Below are 24,570 nucleotides of genomic sequence, written 5' to 3' on the forward strand. Positions count from 1 at the left end.
ATCACCGAGGCCAGTGTGTTTTCTGAAAAAAGCATTAGAAATGATTTAATGCCTTTGCTGTAATCATTTTAACTGCAGGGGTCTATAAAGAGTACTCTGTACCTTCTGACTTGGTTATTGAAAAAAGGTCTGCATCCTATTTCTCTTTTACTCGCTTACATAGTTTCACTTTATCATTTTGGGTCATTAAATGTGGACTGATGTGAAAATGCAGATTTTTATATTAAATCTATAAAAAATCACACATAAAACGAATCAGTCTGAATGTTACACAAAGGGTATTTTATACAGCCACCATAAAGCATTAACTTCCATCACAGTATGGTTAAACAAACATGAAAAATTTTTTTTAAAGTTATGTATATTTAATAAGAAACCTTTCAAAAGAAACAGAGTCTTCATGCTCATGGTACGAATTCACCACCGAAAGGGTTCACGGCCTCTCTAGCAGTGAAACTGTAATGCATATGCCTGCCAGCAGAGTGTGGAAAGATAAAGTTTTTTTGTAATTAACACCACATGATACTTCATCTCCATTCTCTTTTCCTCCCCTGCGACGGGAAACTGATAGTATTCAATAAGTGAAAGTAATATGACCTAAGTGGAGAGAGTGAACTGACCTATAAAGGCGACTTGGCAGGGGGGCAAGAGAGAAGAAGAAAATGCCGCCTTTCTGATGCCTTGGGACAGAGGAGTGGAAAATGAAGAGCGAGTTACATAACGGATGAACTGAGGTGACTTTCGTCAGGAACAAACATGTTCAAGCACACAGGGAAGCCGCTCACTCTGGCATAACCTGAGTTTTATCTGAGTTTTAACTGCAGCTGCTTTTATTTAGCCTGAATAAGTAGTGAGAGTATTAAAGTAGGACGATCACAGATACGTTTAGTGAGACTGGGCAGTGTGAAGCATTGGTTTTATGGTCACGTCACTGCATTTATTTGCAAAACTTCCTGAACGTGGTAAAAAAAAAAGAAAAAGAAACTAAATACAAGCCTTTGAGTGTAGGCCATTAGCAACCACATACACACACATGCAGTGTAGAGATTGCACCAACTGGCTGTAACTTTCCATTTAGTCTGGCTTTCTTCCTTTCTTTTTTTTTTCCAGAGGGTCAGCTCCAGCCGAGCTGCGTTTTGGTGAAAATATTCCGGCTTTACTCGATGTGTTCCACCTGTAGCGGAACAATTTGTGTACCAGATCTGCACATAACACTAATGAAGGGAATGTCAACAAGTCCAGCTACTTTTTCTGCACATAAACATAAATGTCCTTCTTTTTTTACAGCACTGCGTAGCAGAGACAGATCCGGTACAGCTCTAATGGGTGGAGTCAGGCACATGTCAGAAGCATGAATCACTGCTGGTTTGTGTTTGTGCGGTTGCCTACATGCCAGTGTGTGTGTTTGTGTGCATGTGTGAGTCATACAATGTGGGTCTACCCTTTAAGAGGAGGCTTTCCCTCTCAGTTTGACAACAGTCTCTCCTAGGACCAAGCTGGTGACACAGACGCGATCTCTCTTCAACTAGGGCTCTAAGGTGAGTACTGATGGGAAGCAGGGTGGGAGGGAGTGAATTTTGAGGAAGGAAATAAAAGGAAATTGTAGCATTCAGTCTAGATACAGAGCATTATAAACGGGAGACATCCTGAATGATACAACGAAAAAGACAGATTGGAAAACGCACCATTAAGGTTGATCTAATATGGGAAAAGTATTTGCTACAACTTTAGTAAGTAGCTCTGAGGATTTTTTAACAGTGACACAGTTGACGTTTCTTGTGTCTGTGCAAACATGAAACTTATACTGCATGCAATTTTTAATGCCATTCTTTTTTTATGTGTAGTTTCAACCATGGCACGTCTCGACCAGGTCATCCCAAACATTGTGGATATATTTATGCAGTATGCTGATGATGGTGAAGGCAAAAAATGCCAGCTAAACAAAGAAGAGCTCCAGAAAATGTTGGAGGAACAAATTCAAAGCCCCGAGCTGAAGGTAAACAACTGAACTTCATTTGTGTAAGACATCTATTCATAGAGAAATACAAAGCTTTTTGTTCATGAGCTTCATTGTGTTAACTGTATGAATGTATTCTACAGGATAAAATTAATGCAGATGATATTGAGGAAGCCATGCAGTTGCTGGACAAAAACCATGATGGCGAGGTCAACTTCCGTGAATTTTGCCGGTGTATTTGTGTCCTTGCCAAATGCTACTACCATAAAAAGAGAGGCAGGGGTGGGAAGAGAGGCAAGGGGAAAGATGACAAAGACGAGTGCGATCAAGAAGACTGAGGCAGCTACAAATATTAATATGTTTAAAAATGTCTGGTACATGTGATGCATACAGTACATGCATATCTGCAAGCTACTGGGATTTGATCATTTGTGCTTTCTCTGTGTTTTAAGTGTGCATCATTTCCAGATTTGTCATCTTCATCTGTATAAACTTGATTTCAAAAAATTTCCATCGCATACTGAAAATAAATAAAACCTATTAAGTCTGAACTGGCCTTATTCATCTATGCATGCAATTACCTCATGTGTAGTGTCTGGGTGTTCAGTGTCATTGCAGGAAAGCATTGGCTCATCACACTTTAAACAGATATCACTCGCTTTGTTCTTCAGTCACATGTCACTGTCAGTCCTCCTACAGAGGAAGTCTTATTAATTCAGAGTTAAAGCTTCATCTAATATATGATTTCTACGCCATAAATGAGGAAAATGAAAATTTATGTCTGTATTCTTCTTATTTTTTATGTATTTGTTTCAAAACAGTTGTTTTAAACCATGAATGGGCAGCTGTGGCTACAATGTAGCTTGCCATCACCAGTGTGTGAATGTGTGTGTGAATGGGTGGATGACTGAATGTAGTGTAAAGTGCTTTGGGGTTCATAGGGACTAAGTAAAGCGCTATACAAATACAGGACATTTACCAGGACATTTACATGAATTTCTCATGACATCAGACATCGCCAAGAATGATCAGAATTTAAATCCCACATTGTTACCTTCATCTTGCTGAAAAAAATCTACTTAAAAAAGCAAAAAACTTTCTTAAAACTAGTATTTACTATATTATAACGGTATAGTAGTATATTATACTATTTTTATACTATTTCTCAATCCGTAATCAATCTCAATCAGTAAAGTATTTGACAGAGCTGCTTCTCTTTTACTCTGCCATACATACAGTCACTAATTTAAACGCCTCTCATGAGAAAGCTGCACAGTGAGAACAGGTTGAACAGGACTGCTGTGTTCAGAAGCCTCACGCAGTATAACTGACAACAGGAGTAGGATATCAAACATCCACGGTAAGCAGAAATATTTCAGTCACTGAAATAATGTTTATTTAATCTATGCATTCCCCCTGTTTGCTGCCAGGTGGAGCAAGTGTACTGCATATGTTTGATAGATACAAGCATCCGCCAGCACTTTTAGTCATGCAAGCAACAACAAAGTTAAAACATGCAATAATTTCTGGATCGATTTAAGCCTCCAGATATTGAATACGTAACAAATCCATGGATTATCCAGTTTACTGTATAAGTGATCCCAGACACCTGGCTGTAACTGCTGCATAACTATAAGTTGTGCAAGAAAAAACATCCCTAATCCAAAACATTTCAGAAATAAAATCAGGGTGAGCTACAAAGATGTAAGCTCTGAGAGTCTGCACAAATTTGTTGAATTTATGTTTCAGAACAGTAGTTTTTTTTAAACTATTTCTACGAGGTTGAATAAAACTAAACACAGGTTTCTGAGCAGAGAAAGTTGCATCCTTATGTGGACTTTGAGATCCTGGCTCAGATAATCAATAAGTACTCTATTTGCATATACTTGTTTGAAATATAAACTTACGGTCTTACGCATCAAAGCATGGACATCATACTTTTGGTCCAAAGGCATTAAAATGAAAGATGTTAGCCAGAGAATATAAATTTCATGCAGATTTCATGTCTGAATGTAATTAATTGGCACAAAACTTGTCTAGAGCAAACCTTAACATCCTGCACATCCTGCTATCTATCTATCTAAAGACAACCCAAGTAGTTTTTAAGTGAAGATTTCATTTATAAAATTAATTACCTCCCTAAACCCCCAGTTAAATGATGACTTAACTGTGATTAACCAAATTTTTTGGAAAGATGAGCTCAATTTCACTTGCAACACCCAGGCTCGATTACTGCCAGAGCTGTTAAGAAATCACTTAAACAGAATCTGCTTGATGAAGTGAAGTAGGTTAAAAGATCTCAAAAAGCAACAAAGCATGCAATAATCTAACGAAACTAAAGCACAGATGGGAAACAAAGACGGACATTGATCAGTCAGGAAAGGGTTATGAAGCCATTTCTGAGGCTCTGAGACTCCAGTGAACGATGGTGAGATCCATTATCTCCTTGAGAAAACTCGGAACAGTGGCAGACCTTCCCAGGATCGGCCCATCTCATGAAATGACTCCAAGAGCAGATGAGCGACTTATCCAGAAGGTCACAAAAGAACCGAAGAACTGTAGGTCTCACTCACCTCATTTAGGATCAAAGTTTATGATTCTTTTAAAAAAAAATTTATTTCAGTTGATACAAATGCGACAGACATGACTGGGGGATAGGAAAGGAAGAAAGGAAGAAAGCGAGGGAGGGAAAGAAAAACAGAGGGGAAGAGGGACAGTGAGAAAGGGCACTTTCACCTGGATCACCTGTTGAGAGAAGAAAAAAGAAAAAAGGAGAAAACAAGCAAAAAAGAGAGCAACATAATAAACACAACACCACTGCGATAATTTAGCTAAGTGTAAATAACAGTAAATACTAAATATTGAATGTTATTGTGCAGCACACAAGACCGACAGCGCACAATGTGCTTTGAGGTAGCAGCCAAGAGAGGTGTAGTTTGTGTCTGTGAACACCCGTGTGCACACCTGTGTGGATGAGCACGCTTGTATTCAAAAGGTGTCTCCATGTAACGATCTGCTAGAGGGTGTGGGGAGCCATAGCCCCGTCCCCCAGGGGATGAAGCAGGCATAGAGGAGATCCAGGCCCCAGACATCCAGAGGCCCCCAGAGTGTGAGAGCTCAGGGAGGACCATCCGAGGGGCCACTGCTCTCTACCAAAAAATCCTGAAGGTGAATGTCCAGCCATCAATTCATGCCCTGAAACGCAAGCTCACTTGGATCATACAGCAGGGAAAAAATCTGAAACACACTAGGAGGTCCACCTCTGAATCCCTGAAAAAGATAAAAGGAAGGTTCTGAAGCTGCCTAATCAAAGTCCAAAATTAAATCTGAATGAGAAGCTTTGGTATGACCTTGAACAGGCCACTCACGCTTGAAAACCTTCCAATGTGGCTGAAATGAACATTTCCCCAAAGTAAAGTGGGCCAAAATGCCTCCGCAGTGATGTAAAAGACACATTGTCAGTTATCACAAATCCTTGATTGCAGTCATCATCAGGTTTCACAAAGAGCCTGGTAGGGTGGGTTAGCTTTTTTCCCTTAATAAATTAAATAATCATTTAAAAATTGCATTTTGTGTTTTCTCGGGACATCTTTGCCTAATATTACTATTATTTTTTTTAATTATATGCAATCACAGCAATATATACATCAGATTCCCCCTTGATTCTGAGATCAGTAATACAGGAAACAGAGGAAAATGTTTTTGACAATAGGTTATGCATGCATGCATGCATAAAGTACAGCCGCTAATATCACCCAAAGTGCTGGCAGAAGCTCATATCCATCCAAGATATAAGGCGCACTTGTTCCACCTGGAAGAAGTAAAGAGATTGCATGCATAAAGTAATATCTGCAGGCAGTCAATATAGCTGGCTGCTGGCAGAAGTTTAAATCAATCAGATATACACAGTACACTTGCTCCACCTGGAAGACAGTAAGGAGAATGCAGGCAAATTATCATATCAGCAGGAATGCGTTCTACAGTATGTCACTCCTCTCTGTTTGAGTCCAGTCACACCACCACGGTTCACTGTAAAATAACTAAACTATGAACTCGCTCGCATGTATTCTGGCCTTACAGTTCATCTGTTGCAAAATTTATATTGAATTTGCCAAACAGGGGAAACTTCCATATAATTCAAGCCTAATCTTAAACAGCTCACTGTAGGTTTGGTGGAAGTTAAGAGGTTAAGGTTACAGTTATAAGCTTACATATATCTCACTGTTATTTGCTGTTCTATGTAAAGGCATCCAAACACTAACATGATATTTAAAATATAACCACTGGATGCCTCCCTGATTAATGAGCTAAGAAATTACCCCCTGCAGTCCACGTGTTGAAAAGCCAGACCGTGTTTCCAAAAGCGATTTTATGCATTACATAAGCTGTTGTACAAATCAGGTTCTTTCATGATTTGTTCTTTGTGTAGAGATAAAACAAGAGAGTAAATGTAACAGCATTTATTTTGATTTGTTAATTGTCACTTCAGACAACGAACATCAGTTATACTCAAACACGGCGCATACATAATATTATGTTTAATCTCAAGAGTCGTACATTCCTTGTTAAATGAAGGGGAAATAAATAAAAAGGTAAAATGTTAAATAAACGTGTGATTAATCGTTGTGTATTAGACCCAAATGTTCCAGTTAAAAGCATAAAATATTTGACAGACCTGGCTTAGCTGTTGTGAAGCACTCACTTTCTCATTGTACAGATTGCATATGTACAGCTGAAGTGTTTATCTCACAGAGCATAAATCATAAACTTTGTGAATTCAAACACAATATCAGAATTTTGATCCAGCGTGTTAAAATGCCATCTGCCTTTCACTGTCGTGCCCCAATTACAGAAAATGGTAAATAAATGTAATGGTACCAATTACAGAAAGAAAAGGTTATATTGTTAAACATCAGATTTTTTTTTTTTGTGCCATTCACAGCTTTTTGTGATGGCACTGTGTTTTGTCTACTCGAGACTCACTGTAGAGCATTTCAGTCATTTCTAGATTGGTTAAAGTGTTTTTGTCTGCAGCAGACTGGAGCATAAGCACTGAACTTAGCCTTGAGGAACCAACCTGCCTCAGCTACACTTGGATGATTTATTCAAAATGTTAGATTGGTGTGATGGACACATTCTTCTGTGAAGCTGCATTTAAACATTTCTCTAACAGTCTGCTTTCTGCTTCCTTCAGGACACACACAGGAAATCTTTGATACCTTGTGTAATACCTCTTTAAAAAAGAAGCACATCTGTCTAGCGGAGGATGATCTGTTCTGTCGTGTTCTGTCACTACACTTTACACGCTGTCACACTGAGTCCCTTTAATGGCTTCTGACATTTACTGTGCTTGTCTTTTTACTAAATTTAGTCAGCTATTTCTATTCTGGTACAGTTTGCTTTATAGAGCTATTTTAATACATGAAGCCACTTATTGTATTGCATTCACCTGTTTCACTTTATGTACTATTCATTTATTTTCACTTTTATTGTAGTATCTAGTTAGTGAGCTTTTTATTGAAGCATATTCAGTTTTTTACAGGTGAAATACACTAATATATCGTAAGACCTATTTAAACAGTTGAAGGTTGACGGAATTACAACAAATTGTGTACAAATAAACATCTTAGCAGGTAGTGGCCTGGCTGTGAAAGAGGAGGATGTGCTGTGGAGTAAGGAGGAGAAAGGAGAATAGATGATCCAAAATGCTGCAGCAAGAGTACTGACAGGGACTAGAAAGAGAGAGCATATTTCTCCTGTTTTGGCTTCCCTTCATTGGCTTCCTGTTAAATCCAGAATTGAATTCAAAATCCTGCTCCTCACATACAAGGTCTTAAATAATCAGGCCCCATCTTATCTTAATGACCTTGTAGTGCCATATCACCCTATTAGAGCACTTCGCTCTCGCTCTGCAGGCCTACTTGCTGTCCCTAGAGTATTTAAAAGTAGAATGGGAGGGAGAGCCTTCAGTTTTCAGGCCCCTCTTCTGTGGAACCAGCTTCCAGTTTGGATTCGGGAGACAGACACTATCTCTACTTTCAAGATTAGGCTTAAAACTTTCCTTTTTGCTAAAGCATATAGTTAGGGCTGGACCAGGTGACCCTGAATCCTCCCTTAGTTGTGCTGCAATAGACGTAGGCTGCTGGGGGATTCCCATGATGCATTGAGTTTTTCCTTTCCAGGCACCTTTCTCACTCACTATGTGTTAATAGACCTCTCTGCATCGAATCATATCTGTTATTAATCTCTGTCTCTCTTCCACAGCATGTCTTTCATCCTGTTTTCCTTCTTTCACCCCAACCGGTCGCAGCAGATGGCCCCGCCCCTCCCTGAGCCTGGTTCTGCTGTAGGTTTCTTCCTGTTAAAAGGGAGTTTTTCCTTCCCACTGTCGCCAAAGTGCTTGCTCATAGGGGGTCATATGATTGTTTGGTTTTTCTCTGTATTTATTATTGTGCTATCTACTGTACAATATAAAGCACCTTGAGGCGACTTTTGTTGTGATTTGGCGCTATATAAATAAAATTGAATTGAATTGAATTGAATTGAATTGAATGATGCAAAAGGGTGCAGGTGATGGATGATGCAGCATATAAACTGGTTCAAAGGAAGGTCAAAGAAAAAGGAGTGACAGGACAGGTGCACTGATTCCCCATGATCCCTTTTTTTATTATAGTTTATTATTGCTTTATTTAACCAGAAAGATCTAATGAGATTAAAAAACTTATTTACAAGGGTATCCTGGACAAAAACAGCACTAAAATACACATAAGATTTTACAAATTATATTATATTTATTATATTTGGCTATAGCACGGTGGCACGGTGGTTAGCACTGTTACCGCACAGCAAGAAGGTCCTAAATTCAATTCCACCATCAGGCCGGGGTCTTTCTGTGTGGAGTTTGCATGTTCTCCCCGTGTTTGTGTGGGTTCCCTCCAGGTACTCCGGCTTTCTCCCACCGTCCAAAGACATGCAGTTAGTGGGGATAGGTTAATTGATTAGTCTAAATTGCCCATAGGTGTGAATGCGGGAGTGAATGTGAGTGCGAATGATTGTCTGTCTCTGTGTGTTAGCCCTGCGACAGACTGGCGACCTGTCCAGGGTGTACCCAGCCTCTTGCCCCATGACAGCTGCGATAGGCTCCAGCACCCCCCGTGACCCTGAAAAGGATAAGCGGAAGCAGATGGATGGATATTTGGCTATGTAAAATGTGAAGCATTTGTTTAAACACACTCAGAGAAACAAATCCATCAAATGTAGCTCATTCTGCTGTTGATTTCATACATAAGGGAAAAAGTACTTGAAGCCTTTTTTCCCCAACTCAGCGCGAACCCTTGGCATCGTCACTAAGAACAGATTTTGTGAATGAATGTAGTAAGATCCCAAAATTTTCTGGATAATGTAAGACATAAGTAATATACTATTGCATACATTAAGCTTATGTTTCACTTTCAGAATGCAGGTTCTTTGGTTTTGAAAGTCTACATGTTTGACCCTTGCAGTGCTGTGCACGCACAGCCACAGTTTTCTTTTCCCCATTGCTTTAACTGTGGTTTATCGTATTGTGTGACCTCTGGAGGAAACGTATTTTTCCCTGCACAATACGTGAAAATGTAAGCACGCATTTTCTTTTCAAAGAAAAATTTAAAACCTTCAGCTCTTAAAAACAGCATCTAAAGAGTATTCACTTTGGAATATAATGGTATTTACTTATCCTCAAAAAATGTTATTCTGGTACTTGAGCAATTCTCCGTGTGTGTGTGTGTGTGTGTGTGTGTGTGTGTGTGTGTGTGTGTGTGTGTGTGTGTGTGTGTGCATGTGTCAGGGTTACACAATGTCAAAGACACTTTTCATTTTAGTTCTGCTGACTTATTCCCTGACACAAAAAATTCATTTTGACAAAATAATTAAATGTTTTTAATCTTACATCCTTTTGCTGGTTATCTATTATATTTGTTGCAAATATTAGCTGTTTTGAGAAATGCATTTTTATCAGAATCAGAATACTTTATTAAACCGTAAGAAGATACCCTAACAATTCATAAGAAAAAATGTGATAAAACAAACAAACAAACAAAAAACTCATGCAAACAGTCATGGTGTGGACACCTCTGGTATTTTATGCATGTAAATGGTACTCTCCTTAGAAATAAACCGTGGCTTTAAACCTGATAGACTGTCAATTAAAAATGCCCTACACTGAGGGCACATTTGGTATCTGTGTGGCAACATATTGGGTTTGTTTAATAATCTTATAAGTATTGGTAACCATATTATAAGTGTTGTGCCAAAAAGTGATCGTATGCCAAAAAGTGCTTTCTGGTATTTCTATGTGTGTCTATTTTGATTAATCCTTTGCAGACAACACAATTTAATAAGTATTTATATTTAAATTCAAGAAATGACCTGTTTTGCAAGTATCTTTATGATTGTATTACTGTACATACTCTATGTTCTACATTATAATCAATCCAGTCTTTTTTGGCCACTGAAAAAATCTTTAAAAAATCTTTTGCAATTTCTGCTGCCCTCTTGTCCAGATCTCTCTTGAAAAACCCATTTTTAATGTCAATGAGAGTTTTACAGTTATAAATAAAGTATATATAAAAATATAAAAATCGGTTTGGCCAAAGACTGATTGCAACTTATTACAGGAATTATCTTTTTGGTGTAAAATGGCGTGATATCATTTACAAGAGATATGTTTGACATACGTTGCACAGATAATAAGCCATCAAGTAATTTTCAACCATTTAAATACAGACAATGACTTTTTGGTGGATGATTACTTTTTGACAAAAGACTTGTAAGACATGACTTAATCTCCTGACCCAGAAGGCGCCCAGGAGACATTTTTTGTTTTCATTTTATCTTCAAAACAATTTGAATGACTGAAGTGTCAGGGGATGATCTGTGGTGGCATGGGTTGGCACCCCTAGTGCCACACTAGTTTTGCATATGACAATGTTATTTATTAAAGTAAGCTAGCATTTTAGCCTAGCTACTATTAACATTGAATATACATTCTAAAACTGAATATAGTGTTTGTTCAAATTTGTTCATTGTCATTTTTTGTCAATTTAAGCATGTAACAATTTGATTATTCTTTTTCATAAAAAAGAATACTTACTACATTTGATGTATTTCAACCATATGTAATACAGATGTTACAGAATGTATCACGTGCATATGTGTAATTGATTGTTGTTGATTTTGCCACACCAGTTTCCATCCTAATCTCATGAAACCCTAAATAAATTTCTCTAGATCCGCCCCTGTGTAGTGTTTGAAAGGCGCTATATAAATAGACTTGCCTTTTGTAAATATGCCAGAAAATGCACACGTTTACAAAAAGTGCTCTTTCTGTTCTACAAAAAGAAAGAAAAAACACTGTAACTACAAGGATTAATAGTTTAGACTATGATTTAAGCAGTGACATGTGTTCTCAAGATCTCAATCAGGGATTTATCAGTGAAATATTAAACAAGAGCGAACTTAGGAGTGATGAGATTTCTTGTGGGGTCCGTGTTAAGTCTGGGAATCATATTTTAGGAGACTCAAAGTTACGGTCTGATCTGTTTCTTCACTGATTTAGTTTAAGAATTGCAGACTTTCGTTTGCTCTCGACACAATTACGTGCACTACTCAAGTAACTTAACGGTCAGTCTAAAAAAAGCGTCTCTGATGGTCGACATGGAACGCCTCCCGCGCATCCTGCTACGGTCTCGCGAATCATCGTAAGATTTCGGCTTTTTCCGGCTTACCTCATTCAGTTAGCTAGCCAAGCTGATTAGCCTGCTACTACAAGCTAATGTTTGTATGATATTTAATGTTGTAGCCGAATCTGATTGGATGATACAGTGAGTGCAGAAAAATGGCGGACGTAGCGGGGCAAGAAATTTGTTCCCCGGTCCCTCCGTCACCTCACCCTTCCTCCCGTAACGGCTCCGGCAGCGGTAACGTTACACCGGGCATCGGCGGCAGCTGCCAGACCGCAACCACCGTTACTTCAGGCCCGCGGCTGGTTCGGATAGTGAAGTCTGACTCCGGCTATGGGTTCAACGTTCGGGGGCAAGTTAGTGAAGGAGGGCAATTACGGAGCATCAACGGGGAATTGTACGCCCCACTGCAGCATGTTAGTGCGGTCCTTCCGGGGGGTGCCGCCGACAGAGCCGGCATTTCGAAAGGGGACCGGATTCTTGAGGTGTAAGTAGTGTTTTTTAGCTTCTCTCCAAGCTGCTTATAACGTAAGTGATGAAAATGACCTGTTTCACTTTCCGGACGATCACGCAGTGAGCTCAAGGCAAACGTGACTTTATAGCATCATTCAGTCGAACTGGGAACACCAAGGTGCCAGTGTGTGCATGCACTGTGACACCGGTCCTGCAGAAGAGCCGTTCATCCCAATGAAAGGAGTGTCTGTGTGTGTCAGAGAGAAACGATCCGGGGATCATTAGAAATTCACGTCACACTGAAATCTATTCCTCTCATCCACTGCATGCCAGATATTTCCAACTCACTCCTGTGCACATTCACATCATCCTAAGCAGATGCAGTGTGGGTCATTTATCAATGAAACACTTTGTTTACACGAATCATGAATGGTAAACCAGCTCACATCTTTAACATCAGCATCGCCGAATTAGATGTTACTTAGCACTGAGGATTATTGCACCTGGTTGATTTGGCATTGAAGTGTTCAAGTGTGTGTTGAACTGTTGTTGTGAGGAGTAACACACAGCATCAGCATCAGTACTCATGCTTCAGTGTGTCTGTGTGCATGGAATAACATGATGCAGAGAGGGAGGGATGCCTTGAGTTCAGTTCTGATTGGCTTTGTCCTCTAAAAGTCACTTTCTGATTGGCTGGCTTTTGCACACTGCTGTGTCAATGGATGGCCTGCAGTAACCTGGCAGTTTGTTGACCCCATTATTTCTGTGTGCAAGCATGTGGATGTGTGCATGATCATTTTGTTATCGTATACAAGATACCCTCTGCTAGTATTATTAGCATGGTATATAGTGGTAATGTAAAGCGACAGTACACCAACTAAATTTACTCGCCACATAGTATCCTTCAAGACCAGAGTGTACATAGTACATTAAAACACTAAACTTTAACAGTGTGGGACAATAATGAAAACATGAATCAAAATGCAGGATCACAAAATGTAAAATTACTACTTAGAAAAACATGAAGTGAGCTCAGAAATCAAAGACTCAACAGGAACAGAATAAATCAGACTCAGGTTTAGAATAACAAAGAAATCGAAACAGGAGTCAAGAAGACTAGAATAATAAAAGCAAAACAGCAACCCAAACACAAATATATTCACTACGAATCCTAACCTTGAAAAATCACACAAAAAAAGAAAAAGAAAACTGGGACCATGGCAGTCTGAGGTTATACGAAGGTTGTTAGGTGGCACATTATGATGCTGAAACTAACCATTAGAAAAAACAGTAAAACTGTAATCACCACGTGGTCATTGAAAATCCTCGGGTGGCCACTTAAATGTTAGTTTAACGTTTAACGTTGACTTTCTTTTTTCTCTGACCTCTGCTCTCATCAAAGCATTTCAGTTACTGGATGTCTGTTTTGAGATGCTTCTGCCTGAAATCCCGAAAGAGCTGCAGTTTCTGAGCAACTCAAAACAGCCAGTCTGGCGCCAGCAGCTATGCAACATTAGTGACTCGATTTTCACCAGGTCCTCTTCATCGTGCTGAATTAACATGTGATTGGCTGGTTAAACATTCGCTAGTTTAACACAAGTAAGTAGTAAAGTGAGTCTAAGTACTCACACTCACACTGGAGTGGCTGCATACTAGCTGCAGCATCCCAAGTATTTTTATTTATTAGCACTTTTATAAACAGCTCCTCCTCTCAGACTTAAATTCAGTTTGTGTTATTTAGCATAATTATTTTAGCATCCTGTTTTATTATAAAGGTTATGTATATTGTTTAAACACTTTTCAAGGTGTCAGATGCATTTTAAGTCGGCCTTTAAACTATGTGTGAGGGGTTGAATGTTCATACATAGAGTACAGAACACTGCATAGTGCATAATATCACTTAAATCCTTAAGCTGCAGCAAAAACAAAATGAACCCAATATAAATTATAAAAGCAGAACTGGAAATCTGTCACATGGGAAGGGTGTCTCCTGTAAAGTGTTTATCATAGTCAAAAGTGCTGATAGTGGCGGTGCAAAGGCCTCTGTGTCAGGTCCTTATTATATCATCATAAAGCTGCAGGAAGGAAAGCACTGCCAAAATGCTTAGTCTGCATTTTTCCTTGTAGGACACGTTTGCGCTTTCTCCCACTCCACCTGCAAGATTGTTATATTTGTGTCCCCCACATTAGTCTTTTCTTACTTTTACCTACATAATCATCATTCCCAACTTTGCTATGTGTGCACTGGCTCAGAATGCCTTCTTTATGTTGATTACATGTGTGTAGCTATTTTGTTCCACTGTAGGTATAATAGAGCTTATGTTCATCGGGCTTCAACCCTCCATCTAAATGCCAGCATGGCAAACATAACAGATATGTATTCATTCAGTTGAAGCATTTCCTGCATTTCCTGTCCTGGCTTGTTACCATCTCAGTGGTTGTCTTTAATATAAGTTAGTGAAACGTTTGTGGGCTTCTCACAACATGCTTGTTTATAAAATGTGAATTAGGACACTCAAACCTTTTGCATACTATCACGTTGCCTAAAAGATGTCACCCTGTGGTGATGTGTATTTTTTTTAAGTCAACTAAACCCTAGAATTGGGTTTTATTTTCTGCTCAAAGCTCAAAGTGTATTTTAACAGCATATTAACACACTTTATCCTGTATTTATCACAACATGTGTTTTCACATTAGATGATCAGAGCTCATCTATGTCTACTTAATGTGAAAATTTCCCCCCAAACCACTGACTGTGTTACATTTAGGTTATGCAAATATCATTTACAGCACTGCTGGCTTCTGTAGTCTTTGGAAAATGTTCAAACGAAGTTTGGCCTGATTCCTCATTCATTGTAATATTTCCAAGCTGTTGTTTAAGTCCTGGAATGTAAAACACAGAATTATTTATTGAATGTCATTCAGGCCTTGTTCAAATACCGCCTTTATCTGCCAGCCTGCGCTGGAGCTTGTTTTAAAAGTGTGAGAAATATCCAGCGGTGTCGCTGAGAGCTTTTAGACGAGGCGACATGGTTGTTTTGGAGCAAAGTTAACTATGGGTTAGGCTGCTACAGCTCTGTCATTCACTCTGTTTGACACAACTGCCAAAGTGCACACAGCCAGTGTCGCTCACTGACATAACCAAAGGTCTCATTTCTGAAAGAGATGATGCAAAAGTTCTACAATGTGCGCACCAGTATTTCTTATTTGAAGCCTATTTATTGCTGTTTCCCATTTCCTTCAATATTTGTATATTGTTTAGCAGTTCAAATAATTCTTATAATTTGTGAGCCTTATAATTTCATGTGTTACACTTCTACCCTGAGAGAAAAGAAGCAAAGTACAAGGCACTGATAAATTGTGTCTGAATATAACAACCCTGCAGTCATGAAGCACTTAGTCATTTCTCATTGGTGTTAACAGCATGCCGTCTATGTGTTGATTCAAGTCTCTGGTAATTAAAGGCTGCTGTTTAGATTATTTGATTGCATTAATTTATAATTGCATTTTCACTATTGTATTTCCTAATTCAGTGAAACAAAAGCTACAGCTTCGAAATGTACTCTTTTATGCTTATGAAAAATAAAAAGTTAAAACTAAGAATATTAAAAAAAGAAAGTGCTTGCCACTCTAATATATAAATCTCTTGATTCGACAGCAATGGGGTGAACGTAGAAGGAGCAACACACAAGCAGGTGGTTGATCTGATCCGGGCCGGTGAGCGAGAGCTGGTGCTGGCCGTGCTGTCCGTTCCTCCCCAGGAGGCCGACTGCCTGGATCCCGGAGACGACGGATCGGCCCAGTCCTGTTACGACTACTCCGACAAGCAGGCAGTGCCCATCTCTGTTCCCAGCTACAAACACACTGAACTCAACCATGAAAAGTTTGTGGTGGGTACACTCGTGCAAAAACACTTGGATGGATGAAAATGTTTTTGTAGTTGGATGGAGCCAGTCACAACTCAAGGCTTATGCGATTGTTACATTCATGAGATATTTATAGTCAGGTCTGTGAGCAACCTAATGTTCTGGATATTATAAATACCATCCTGTTGACCAAAGATCACTGTCTTTTCATTTTCATTTTTCCACTTTAACTCTTCCAGGTGTATAATGTGTACATGGCAGGCAGACAGCTGTGCTCCAAGCGTTACCGGGAGTTTGTGATTCTACACCAAAACCTGAAGAGGGAGTTTGCTAACTTTACTTTTCCCAAGCTGCCTGGAAAATGGCCTTTTTCCCTGTCAGAGCAACAGCTGGACGCAAGACGCAGAGGCCTGGAGGAATATCTAGAGAAAGGTGGGGAAGAGAGAAGGAGAACCAGGCCAGCTCACAAACAGTTCACTCACTTACAGTTGCCTTCCATATTGTTTGGAACAAAGATACAGCTTTGTAGTTTTGCTTCTGAACACCACCACAGTTGATTGTAAATCAAACAATCGGCAGGGGTTTTCCAAAACATTTGCATGACCTGTTTAAGAATTAAACACATTTTTATAAACAGGACACCATTTTCAGAGGCTCAGAATTAATGTGACAATTGACTGCTAAGCAGTTTTATGGCCAGGTGTGGCCCAGGTGGTGAAGTCGCAGATGTCATTGTATAATGACTTTTATTTCTCTTACACACACAAAAAACTGGATCTAATATAATGTGTGTTTCATCTGCAGTGTGCTCTGTCCGAGTCATTGGAGAAAGTGACATCATGCAAGAGTTCCTGTCTGAATCAGATGAGGTAAAAAAATAAAAAATAAAATGAAACGTGTCTTTTTGCCCGTTCCCCGCCTGTGACTCACTACGCTGTGTCTGTCTTTCTGGCTGTCTTTGCTGTGACCTAGAATTATAACGGTGTGTCGGATGTGGAGTTGAGAATAGCGATGCCAGATAAAACCACACTCACTGTCAGAGTTCGCAAAAATTCAACTACAGACCAGGTCTATCAGGTAAACTCACACAAACACAGTCCTGTCCCCACTTTAATCACAACATTATTTCAGTCTCTCGCTCTCATTCTGTCGCAATCTCTCGCTTTCAGGCTGTTGTTATGAAGCTAGAGATGGACAGTGTAACAGCCAGCTACTTTGCTCTGTTTGAGGTCATCAACCACACCTTTGGTGAGTAAGGAGAGGTAACTCCTTGCATTTTTGCTAAAGCATAGCACAAATGTTGCTGTAGTTGCTATTAGTGATCACTAACAAGTGGCAGAAAAGAGAATATTTGCATGCAGCCACATTTTTTATAATCATCTAGAAGCAAATACCTTATACATGAATAATCATGCTCATAATATGGTTTGTAAGAGCATTTGTCAGTGATGTCGTTAGACAAAGGTTAGTGTGTTGTTTGTGCCTAATTTAAAAAAGGAGATAAAACTACAGTAGTAGCATTTCTGTTTAATGCACAAAGTTCTCTATGACCAGTGTCTATTACAGCAAGGACAAATGCACCACAACATTAGCAGTAAACAGTCTTATTTGATGAGAATTAAAGTTTTGTGTGTATCCACTAAAGTTTCAATTTGTTTCTTTCTTGCAAGGAATAAATCAGCAAATTCTGTCCCCAGTGATGTGAAGAAAGCCATCCCCGTTTTATTTTTAATCAGCTGAAGAGCTGATAATTACAAGTGTATGCACTTGTGCTGTTCTTCCCCACCCCTTCTACACCCACACAACACTTTTTTTCTCCAAACTCTAGGAAGGAAATTGTTTAGCAGCACGAAGGAATCTTCCACAAGTAAAAAGAAGCATTTGTCTCACAGTTTTAACGTCAGTTACATTTACTTCAGTGTTTGCTTTAGAATCTTGGAGTATAATGTAAAGTTACACTCCTTATGCTGTAGATGTAGATAACTCTGGCCTTTTTTTTAAACTGTCGGAGTTTTATTCTGTCTCAGAAGGCTCAGAAGTGTCATCTGTTTCTTGAAACAATCCTTAGCTTCGGTTTCACAGTAACATCTCGGTCTTTTTTTTGACCTTGCTTTGCCTTTCTTTCTTCCTTATGTGTGTTGCATTGTTTTGTATGGCTTGGTTACTGTTACAGCATTTTATCACAAAGCAGAAAGTAACAAGCCTCCAACCACATTAGCAGCTCTTGAAACTTTATAAATTAAACCTATTGTGAAGAATTTTGTTTGTTTGTTTGTTTGTCATGCAAATTATCGTTATTTTATTAAAAACATTTCTAATGGATCGCCAAAATTTCATGGCGATCATTCTGGCAGTTGCTGAACAAAACACACTTGTCAGCCTTGTGGTAATGCTAACGGATCACTTGAGTTACTGCTGTACTTAATGTCTATCAAACAGACTGACACACTGACCAAGAAACTGAGCTTCCTGTGCAGCTAGCCTCACAAAAAATACAGCACAGGTTATGTGACTTTATTGACATATCCAATAAAATGAAATTGTATAAACTTAGATGAAACCCTATTGATTTTTGGTTGATGGATGATATCCATCTGTGTGGAAGAAATACAGTTAAGTCTTAGGAGGTAGGATTTGTGCTGTTAAATGTACTACAAATGAAAGCTTTGCATTTTTTATTCTTTCTTTCATGTCTCCTTTCTTCTTTAGTACGTAAGCTTGCCCCCAATGAGTTCCCCCACAAACTGTATGTACAGAACTATACCTCAGCGATCCCAGGAACCTGTCTCACTCTACACAAGTGGCTCTTCACCACAGAAGAGGAGATTTTGCTTAATGACAACCAGCTCGCTGTCAACTATTTCTTTCACCAGGTGTGTACACACTGTGTATTTGTCTGGTCTGTTTGGTATGCTTAGTGGATTTTGTGTTTAATTGTGTCTCCTGTCTGACCTCTTTGCAGGCTCTGGATGATGTGAAGAAAGGCTTCATTAAAGTTGAGCAGAAGTCTTATCAGCTGCAAAAGCTGGCCGAGCAGAAGAAGATGTCCATGGTCAGCCTTTTATATACAGCACACTACTGTTTGAGAGTAACATGCACATACAGAGACACTGTATTCTCACTATATCTGAGTGTGTCATCCACTTTGTCGCACTGCTTCATTCTTATTTCACTGAGTGGTATACCACAGTGTAAAAAGGAAGTAGTAGTCTAAGAGCGAGTGTTAGCTCTAACTGGAGTGTCACAGACACACATTCTTGCCAGCAAAATGTGCTCGCTGAAAGTGAATAAGTGAGTGAGCAACAGTGAATTACCGCCAATTTGAAGAGATTAAAGCTGCTCCAGCAGGTAAATAATCACATCCTGTTTCTAAATCAGTCAGGCTACAGAGAATAACTGCACTCTGCTTTATAGCCTTAAGTGTTTTTTCACAGTTAAAAAATGCACCCTGCATCTAAACTTCATTCAGCTGCAGAGCATCCTCTTGTTATTCAGTTTATGGAAAATATTTAGCTCGCATTGCCTCTTCTCTCTTTTTTTTTTTCACAGTACCTGAGTTTATTGCGAACTTGCGAAGGCTACAACGAGATCATATTCCCCCACTGTTCCTGCGACTCTCGACGTAAAGGCCACGTGATCACGGCCATCAGTATTCACCACTTCAAGCTGCACGCCTGCACAGAGGAGGGGACGCTTGAGGCAAGGCCTGCTCTTTGCTGTGTGTGTGTGTGTGTGTGTGTTTCTGCCTTTTCTATACCTCTTGTGTAACAGGGTGAGTGTACTGAAGCCTTCGTGTTGTTCCAGAATCAGGTGATTGCATTTGACTGGGGGGAGATGCAGAGGTGGGACACGGATGAAGAGGGCATGGCCTTCTGCTTTGAATATGCACGAGGAGAGAAGAAGCCACGCTGGGTCAAGATATTTACTCCTTATGTATGGATCACACACAGATCTCTGCATACATGTTTATTTGTTAATACTGCTACACTGAGAAGTTGTATCGATTCTTGAAAAATCATCATTTTAAATTTAAGTCTGTTTAAAAAAAGTTAGTACAGGTGCTTGTTTACTACTGTGTTGCATCACATCTTCTTTCAGCAGCACTCTAAGCCTTTGAAAACCAGTTACTGTTGCTTTGAATGTAAAGTGTGTTTATGTTGAGATAAGTTAACGAGTTGGTGGATGTAAGGTAAACTATATTTATAGGCAAGTACAAGAAGGTGGTATCAAAGTTCTTATCAAACTCCTTGTAAAGAAAAGAAAAAGACTAAGCACTCTCATTTCTACTACTGTTTTAGAGCAGCGATGTTAGGCTCATTTTGTATGGTGATTGACATGCAGTCACTTTGATCTCAAGTGGGCCGAGCCAGTGAAAATACACGATAGATGTGTAAAATTAGAGATATAATAGTTCACTGCACAGAGTGTCCTGTAATTATAAAATATAATGGTTTTGTTAATTTACTGCTGACTAATTAATAGTTGAAAAACAGGACCCTTTATGTCATTTAATTATGTATCTGTTAATTACTTTCATTTAACCTGAAAGTTAATGGAGGTGGACAGTTTGTATCAATAGGAAAAACTGTAAAACTTATTAAATACAGTTAAACACTTCAAATCTATGCACTCCTTCAGCTTTTCTAAAGCTGATCAGTGAGCCAGATTCTACTCTTCGCTGGGCCCATTCTGACCCTTGGGCCTTATGTTTGACACCAGAACTGTATAAACGCCAGTCTAAATCTGTGCTTCTCTTTGTCATTGTTTAGTTTAACTACATGCATGAGTGCTTTGAGAGAGTCTTCTGTGAGCTGAAATGGAGGAAGGAGGTAATGCCCATCTGCTTCCTTACAGAATAATCTGCTCTAATACAAGCCATTTACTTCTGTCCTGTACTTACGGCAATAATGCATCTGTGCCTTCAGGTGGAAGAGGAGGCTACAGACAAGGACAATAAGAACTGCAGTAAAGATGGTATGTGTGGCAAGGTAAGGCTTTGCCTGCCTCTGTCCAGTTTGATACCAGTGATAATCCTTTTACTTTTTTGTTTTGGTGTTTTATTCAGTTTCTTTTCCTTCTGTGTCTAAGCTTGTGTTTTTTACCCCTGGTTTCTGTTTCTGTAACAGAATATTTTCCAGCTGCTGAGGCACAGAAGGGATGGGGGCACCTAGGAAGGGAGATTGTTACCTCTTAACTACATCGCCGTCACCACCTCAGCTCAGTTTTGGCCCTGACCTTCCCCCCATACCCACCAAAAGTCAGCTGTTAACTACTTGGACGTCATTTAAACTCCATCAACTTCAACATGAGAAGCCCCTCCTTACATGCAAACCAACAAGCATCTGCTGATGAACACGTTGAACAAACAGACGCATAAAAAAAAAATAAACTAAAGACTCGTGTACCAGAACTCTTGAATCCAGCACATCACGACCATGCATTAAGCAGAGCTCTGTTGAAAAGAAATGAGCTGCCTACAGAATCAAAGTGACGGATTCATGCAAGCCTTCCTCTTATTGGCAGGGACTTGAAGTGGAATGTGGCGTGCAAACGATCGGGGTTTTGAACCTTGTTTGAACAAGTCCTACATGAAAAAGAGAGCTGAAAAGATTGGTGGACAAAGAAAGGAAAGTAAAAGTTGTTAGCCCTCAGAAAGGGGACCACAAGATCACATTAATCACTGATTCAGAGGGCTGACCACAGGAAGACATTTAGCTTCTCAGTTTATGGATTAGAGCCTCAGTGTCCTGCGTCTCCATGCGTGTTATTAATACATGCAGGAAACCCCATCAGCTAAGAGAGAAGGGGCAAACCAGAGTCAAACCCTGATAAAGTAAGTTACAGCTGAACCACGTCACATACATTAATTTCCATGTGTTGCCAACTGCATTTGCATTAATAATGTGACAAATGAGAGAAGGGATGACAAAAGCTGATTTTTTTTATAGGCTGTTTGTTTTTTTCATATTTGGGTGCATATCAATCCCTAGACATATGTTGCACTTTATCCAGCAGTATTATTGACCTCCAAATGTGCATAGTATAATGTAAAAGGGCAATAGATGGAATTATAATGGAATAAGTACAGGTATACGTTTATCACTGACTACGGTGGGGTTATATACTGTGTGAGTGTGCAGAATTGTGCATTAACTCTTAGGTATTTATAATCTTTTTAATGAACACTCCGTGCAAGGCCATCGTGGAGCAGCGGCGATGCGGAGCTCCGCTCAGACATGTAACATCGTGCTTTACCCAGAAGAGGCAGCAGGGGTCCTTGTCCTCCTGCCTGCTCTTGAGCATGCAGTTATTACTTTTTTTCTGAGAGCTCCCACCGGATTTATAATGGGCCTGTAATTCAAATGGCATTTCTATGCAGCACTATTTATCTGTGTAGCTGGTGCTTTGCTGTTGAATCACTTATTCACTGCAGATTTAAACAGGATGACAGTCTCCGAACAAAAAAGCGATGGCTTTATCCTTCGACGATTTGATAAAATAGGGATTACAGTGCGCAGCCCGTAAAGACATCCTACCAGCCGATGATTCAAAAAGGTAAAGATCAACACTTTAATGCCATCTCTAAATGAGCCCAGTTCAAGTTCCAATTAAGAAGATATAATCATAACAATTATGCAATGAGCTACAACTTAATTATTTGATGATGCAATACCGAGCCTGACAAATAAACAAAAATTACAATTCATTGCATCATTAGAACCTGGCGCGGCGATGGCTGAAATTAAACATTTATTATTGCTTAGTGCGATTTTGTGATCTTGCATCCTTATTAATGAAATCTTAATTTGTTGCACTTTTTTTCATTTTGAAAGTTACCAATGAGTCAGACAAATATTACATGGTTGTTTCTACACCAGTTGCTTTTACAAGGTAAGAGAAGAATGGCATGTTCAGTTATCATTATCTTAATAGAAGCATTTTTAAAAATCAATATATTGAAAGCTGAGATTTGTTCTTAGGTTTAAATTAAAGCTTCTTCTGAGTCAATAGCAATTTTATAAAACAATCACATTATAGGTTGTAGAAACAGAATATGATGCCACTGGCTTAATAGCATTAATATTAAAGATATCTACAAGCCAGTAGGGAGCTTTAAATTTACATCAGTGACTCTGCCTAAGAGTCCTCGTTATCATGATAGCGCTGTTCACAGAAGCATTTTGGGGTGATTAATGAGCTTCAGCACACCTTTGTGAGGGTAGAAAGGAGGTTTAATTGAATGTGTTGAGCCTTGAATTGAGAGATTGAATGTGCAGTCCTAAAGGCTGAACACATTTCCCCAGGATTCGTGTCTGCTTACTGAACCGTGTCTGACACAGTCGATTGTCTGGCATCGCCTGATCTGCCCACCTTCAAGCCCGTGGGCTCACCCATCCACCCCATTCCCCCTACACACACGTGCACACACTTTCTCATGCTGACTGAAGTTAGATGTCACGTACAGTTAGATTCGATTTTAAATTCAGCTGATGAGCGTCACACTAAGAAGGGGATGGAGAATGACAACCTACAGAGCCTTTGACATGTCGAAATGTAAAATTTAAGCAAGTGTTTGGTTACATCGCTTACTGTAATAAATTGTAACATATTCTTTTAAATAAACCGATTTATTGATGCAAAGTTGGTTCTTGTTTATTTGCAACTAACGTTGTGTGTTTGGAGCTGAGTCAAGGAGTGTGGAAATCCCAAAGTTACAGACAATCCCCACAGTGGGCAGTGCCAGATTTATCCTATAAAGTTGATTTTACACCTGTACCTTTATTCCACTCTTCCTCTTTTCCTCTTCTCTCCTCACCGGCTTCCTCTTCTTTCCCCAACTACAGCATCTTATAATGAGATCTGGGAGACAATTACCCAATAGGCAGCGAGATAGCCGTTGCATATCGACCTGCATCAAGTGTCTGCACCCAGTAATTAATAGGTATTGATTGCTGGTGGTGAGGTGGTGACTGAAAATTATCTTGGAATGGGTGAATTTTGAAAAGCTAAAATCTTTGGGCTGAAAATCTGTCCTGAGAGACCTCATGGAAGTATTCAGACCTGAGTGCTGATTAGTTTCTGAGGAAGACACTTCACAAAAGAATTAAGCTCTATTCTAATAGTAGATCCACTGCTGATGGGAGTGTGAACTCATTTTCAGCTTCTGTGCATTTATTGCATGTGAAATTAGTTGTCATTTTGATAAAAAAAACATAAAAAGACCCAAGCGCTTCTCTCTTCATCTTCCCTCCAAGGAATTGCATCTCCCTGCTTGCAACACACCACAAACGTGTTGTGAAGCTTCTTTTGATTGCTTGAAAATGCTTTTTGCACAGCTGGAGCAGTGCCAAGTGTTGTTCTCTGTTATAGAGAGCTTTTTAACGGCCTCCAGCATGAAAGATTACAGGCTGGCCTAAAATGAAAAGGTGAGCTGTTTCTGAAGGTTTGATCACCTTTTGTACACTATTCACCAGCAGGCCTGAAAAACTTACTTTTAATGGGTAAGCACTTGTATCTCACAACCCTGATACATCCCACCCACATAATATGATGGCTCTGATGACTGGTGACATAT

The 24,570-nt window shown here is 39.4% G+C and overlaps 2 protein-coding genes across 3 annotated transcripts; both read left to right on the top strand.

Moving 5' to 3' along the window:
- Nucleotides 1-1,206: 1,206 nt before the first annotated feature.
- s100w (S100 calcium binding protein W) lies at nt 1,207-2,508 on the top strand. The gene is made up of 3 exons (XM_031734114.2): nt 1,207-1,538; nt 1,845-1,996; nt 2,101-2,508. The coding sequence occupies exons 2-3, from the start codon at nt 1,853-1,855 to the stop codon at nt 2,293-2,295; spliced, it is 339 nt and encodes a 112-aa protein (XP_031589974.1). The 5' UTR covers nt 1,207-1,538; nt 1,845-1,852; the 3' UTR covers nt 2,296-2,508.
- Nucleotides 2,509-11,663: 9,155 nt separating this feature from the next.
- Nucleotides 11,664-23,636, top strand: snx27b (sorting nexin 27b). Of its 2 annotated transcripts, none has more exons than XM_031734135.2 (13): nt 11,664-12,163; nt 15,788-16,019; nt 16,235-16,427; nt 16,800-16,864; nt 16,968-17,072; nt 17,165-17,243; nt 18,705-18,868; nt 18,958-19,047; nt 19,545-19,694; nt 19,800-19,928; nt 20,765-20,824; nt 20,921-20,983; nt 21,122-23,636. In XM_031734135.2, exons 1-13 carry the CDS (start codon nt 11,832-11,834, stop codon nt 21,164-21,166), a joined length of 1,707 nt encoding a protein of 568 aa, XP_031589995.1. In that variant the 5' UTR covers nt 11,664-11,831; the 3' UTR covers nt 21,167-23,636. The 2 variants fall into 2 exon arrangements, with proteins under 2 accessions (XP_031589995.1, XP_031589994.1); XM_031734134.2 differs by having other exon boundaries at nt 11,668-12,163; nt 20,921-20,969.
- Nucleotides 23,637-24,570: the final 934 nt, after the last annotated feature.

The sequence above is a fragment of the Oreochromis aureus genome, linkage group 11 (genome assembly GCF_013358895.1).
Source record: "Oreochromis aureus strain Israel breed Guangdong linkage group 11, ZZ_aureus, whole genome shotgun sequence".
In the NCBI taxonomy this organism is placed as follows: domain Eukaryota; kingdom Metazoa; phylum Chordata; class Actinopteri; order Cichliformes; family Cichlidae; genus Oreochromis; species Oreochromis aureus.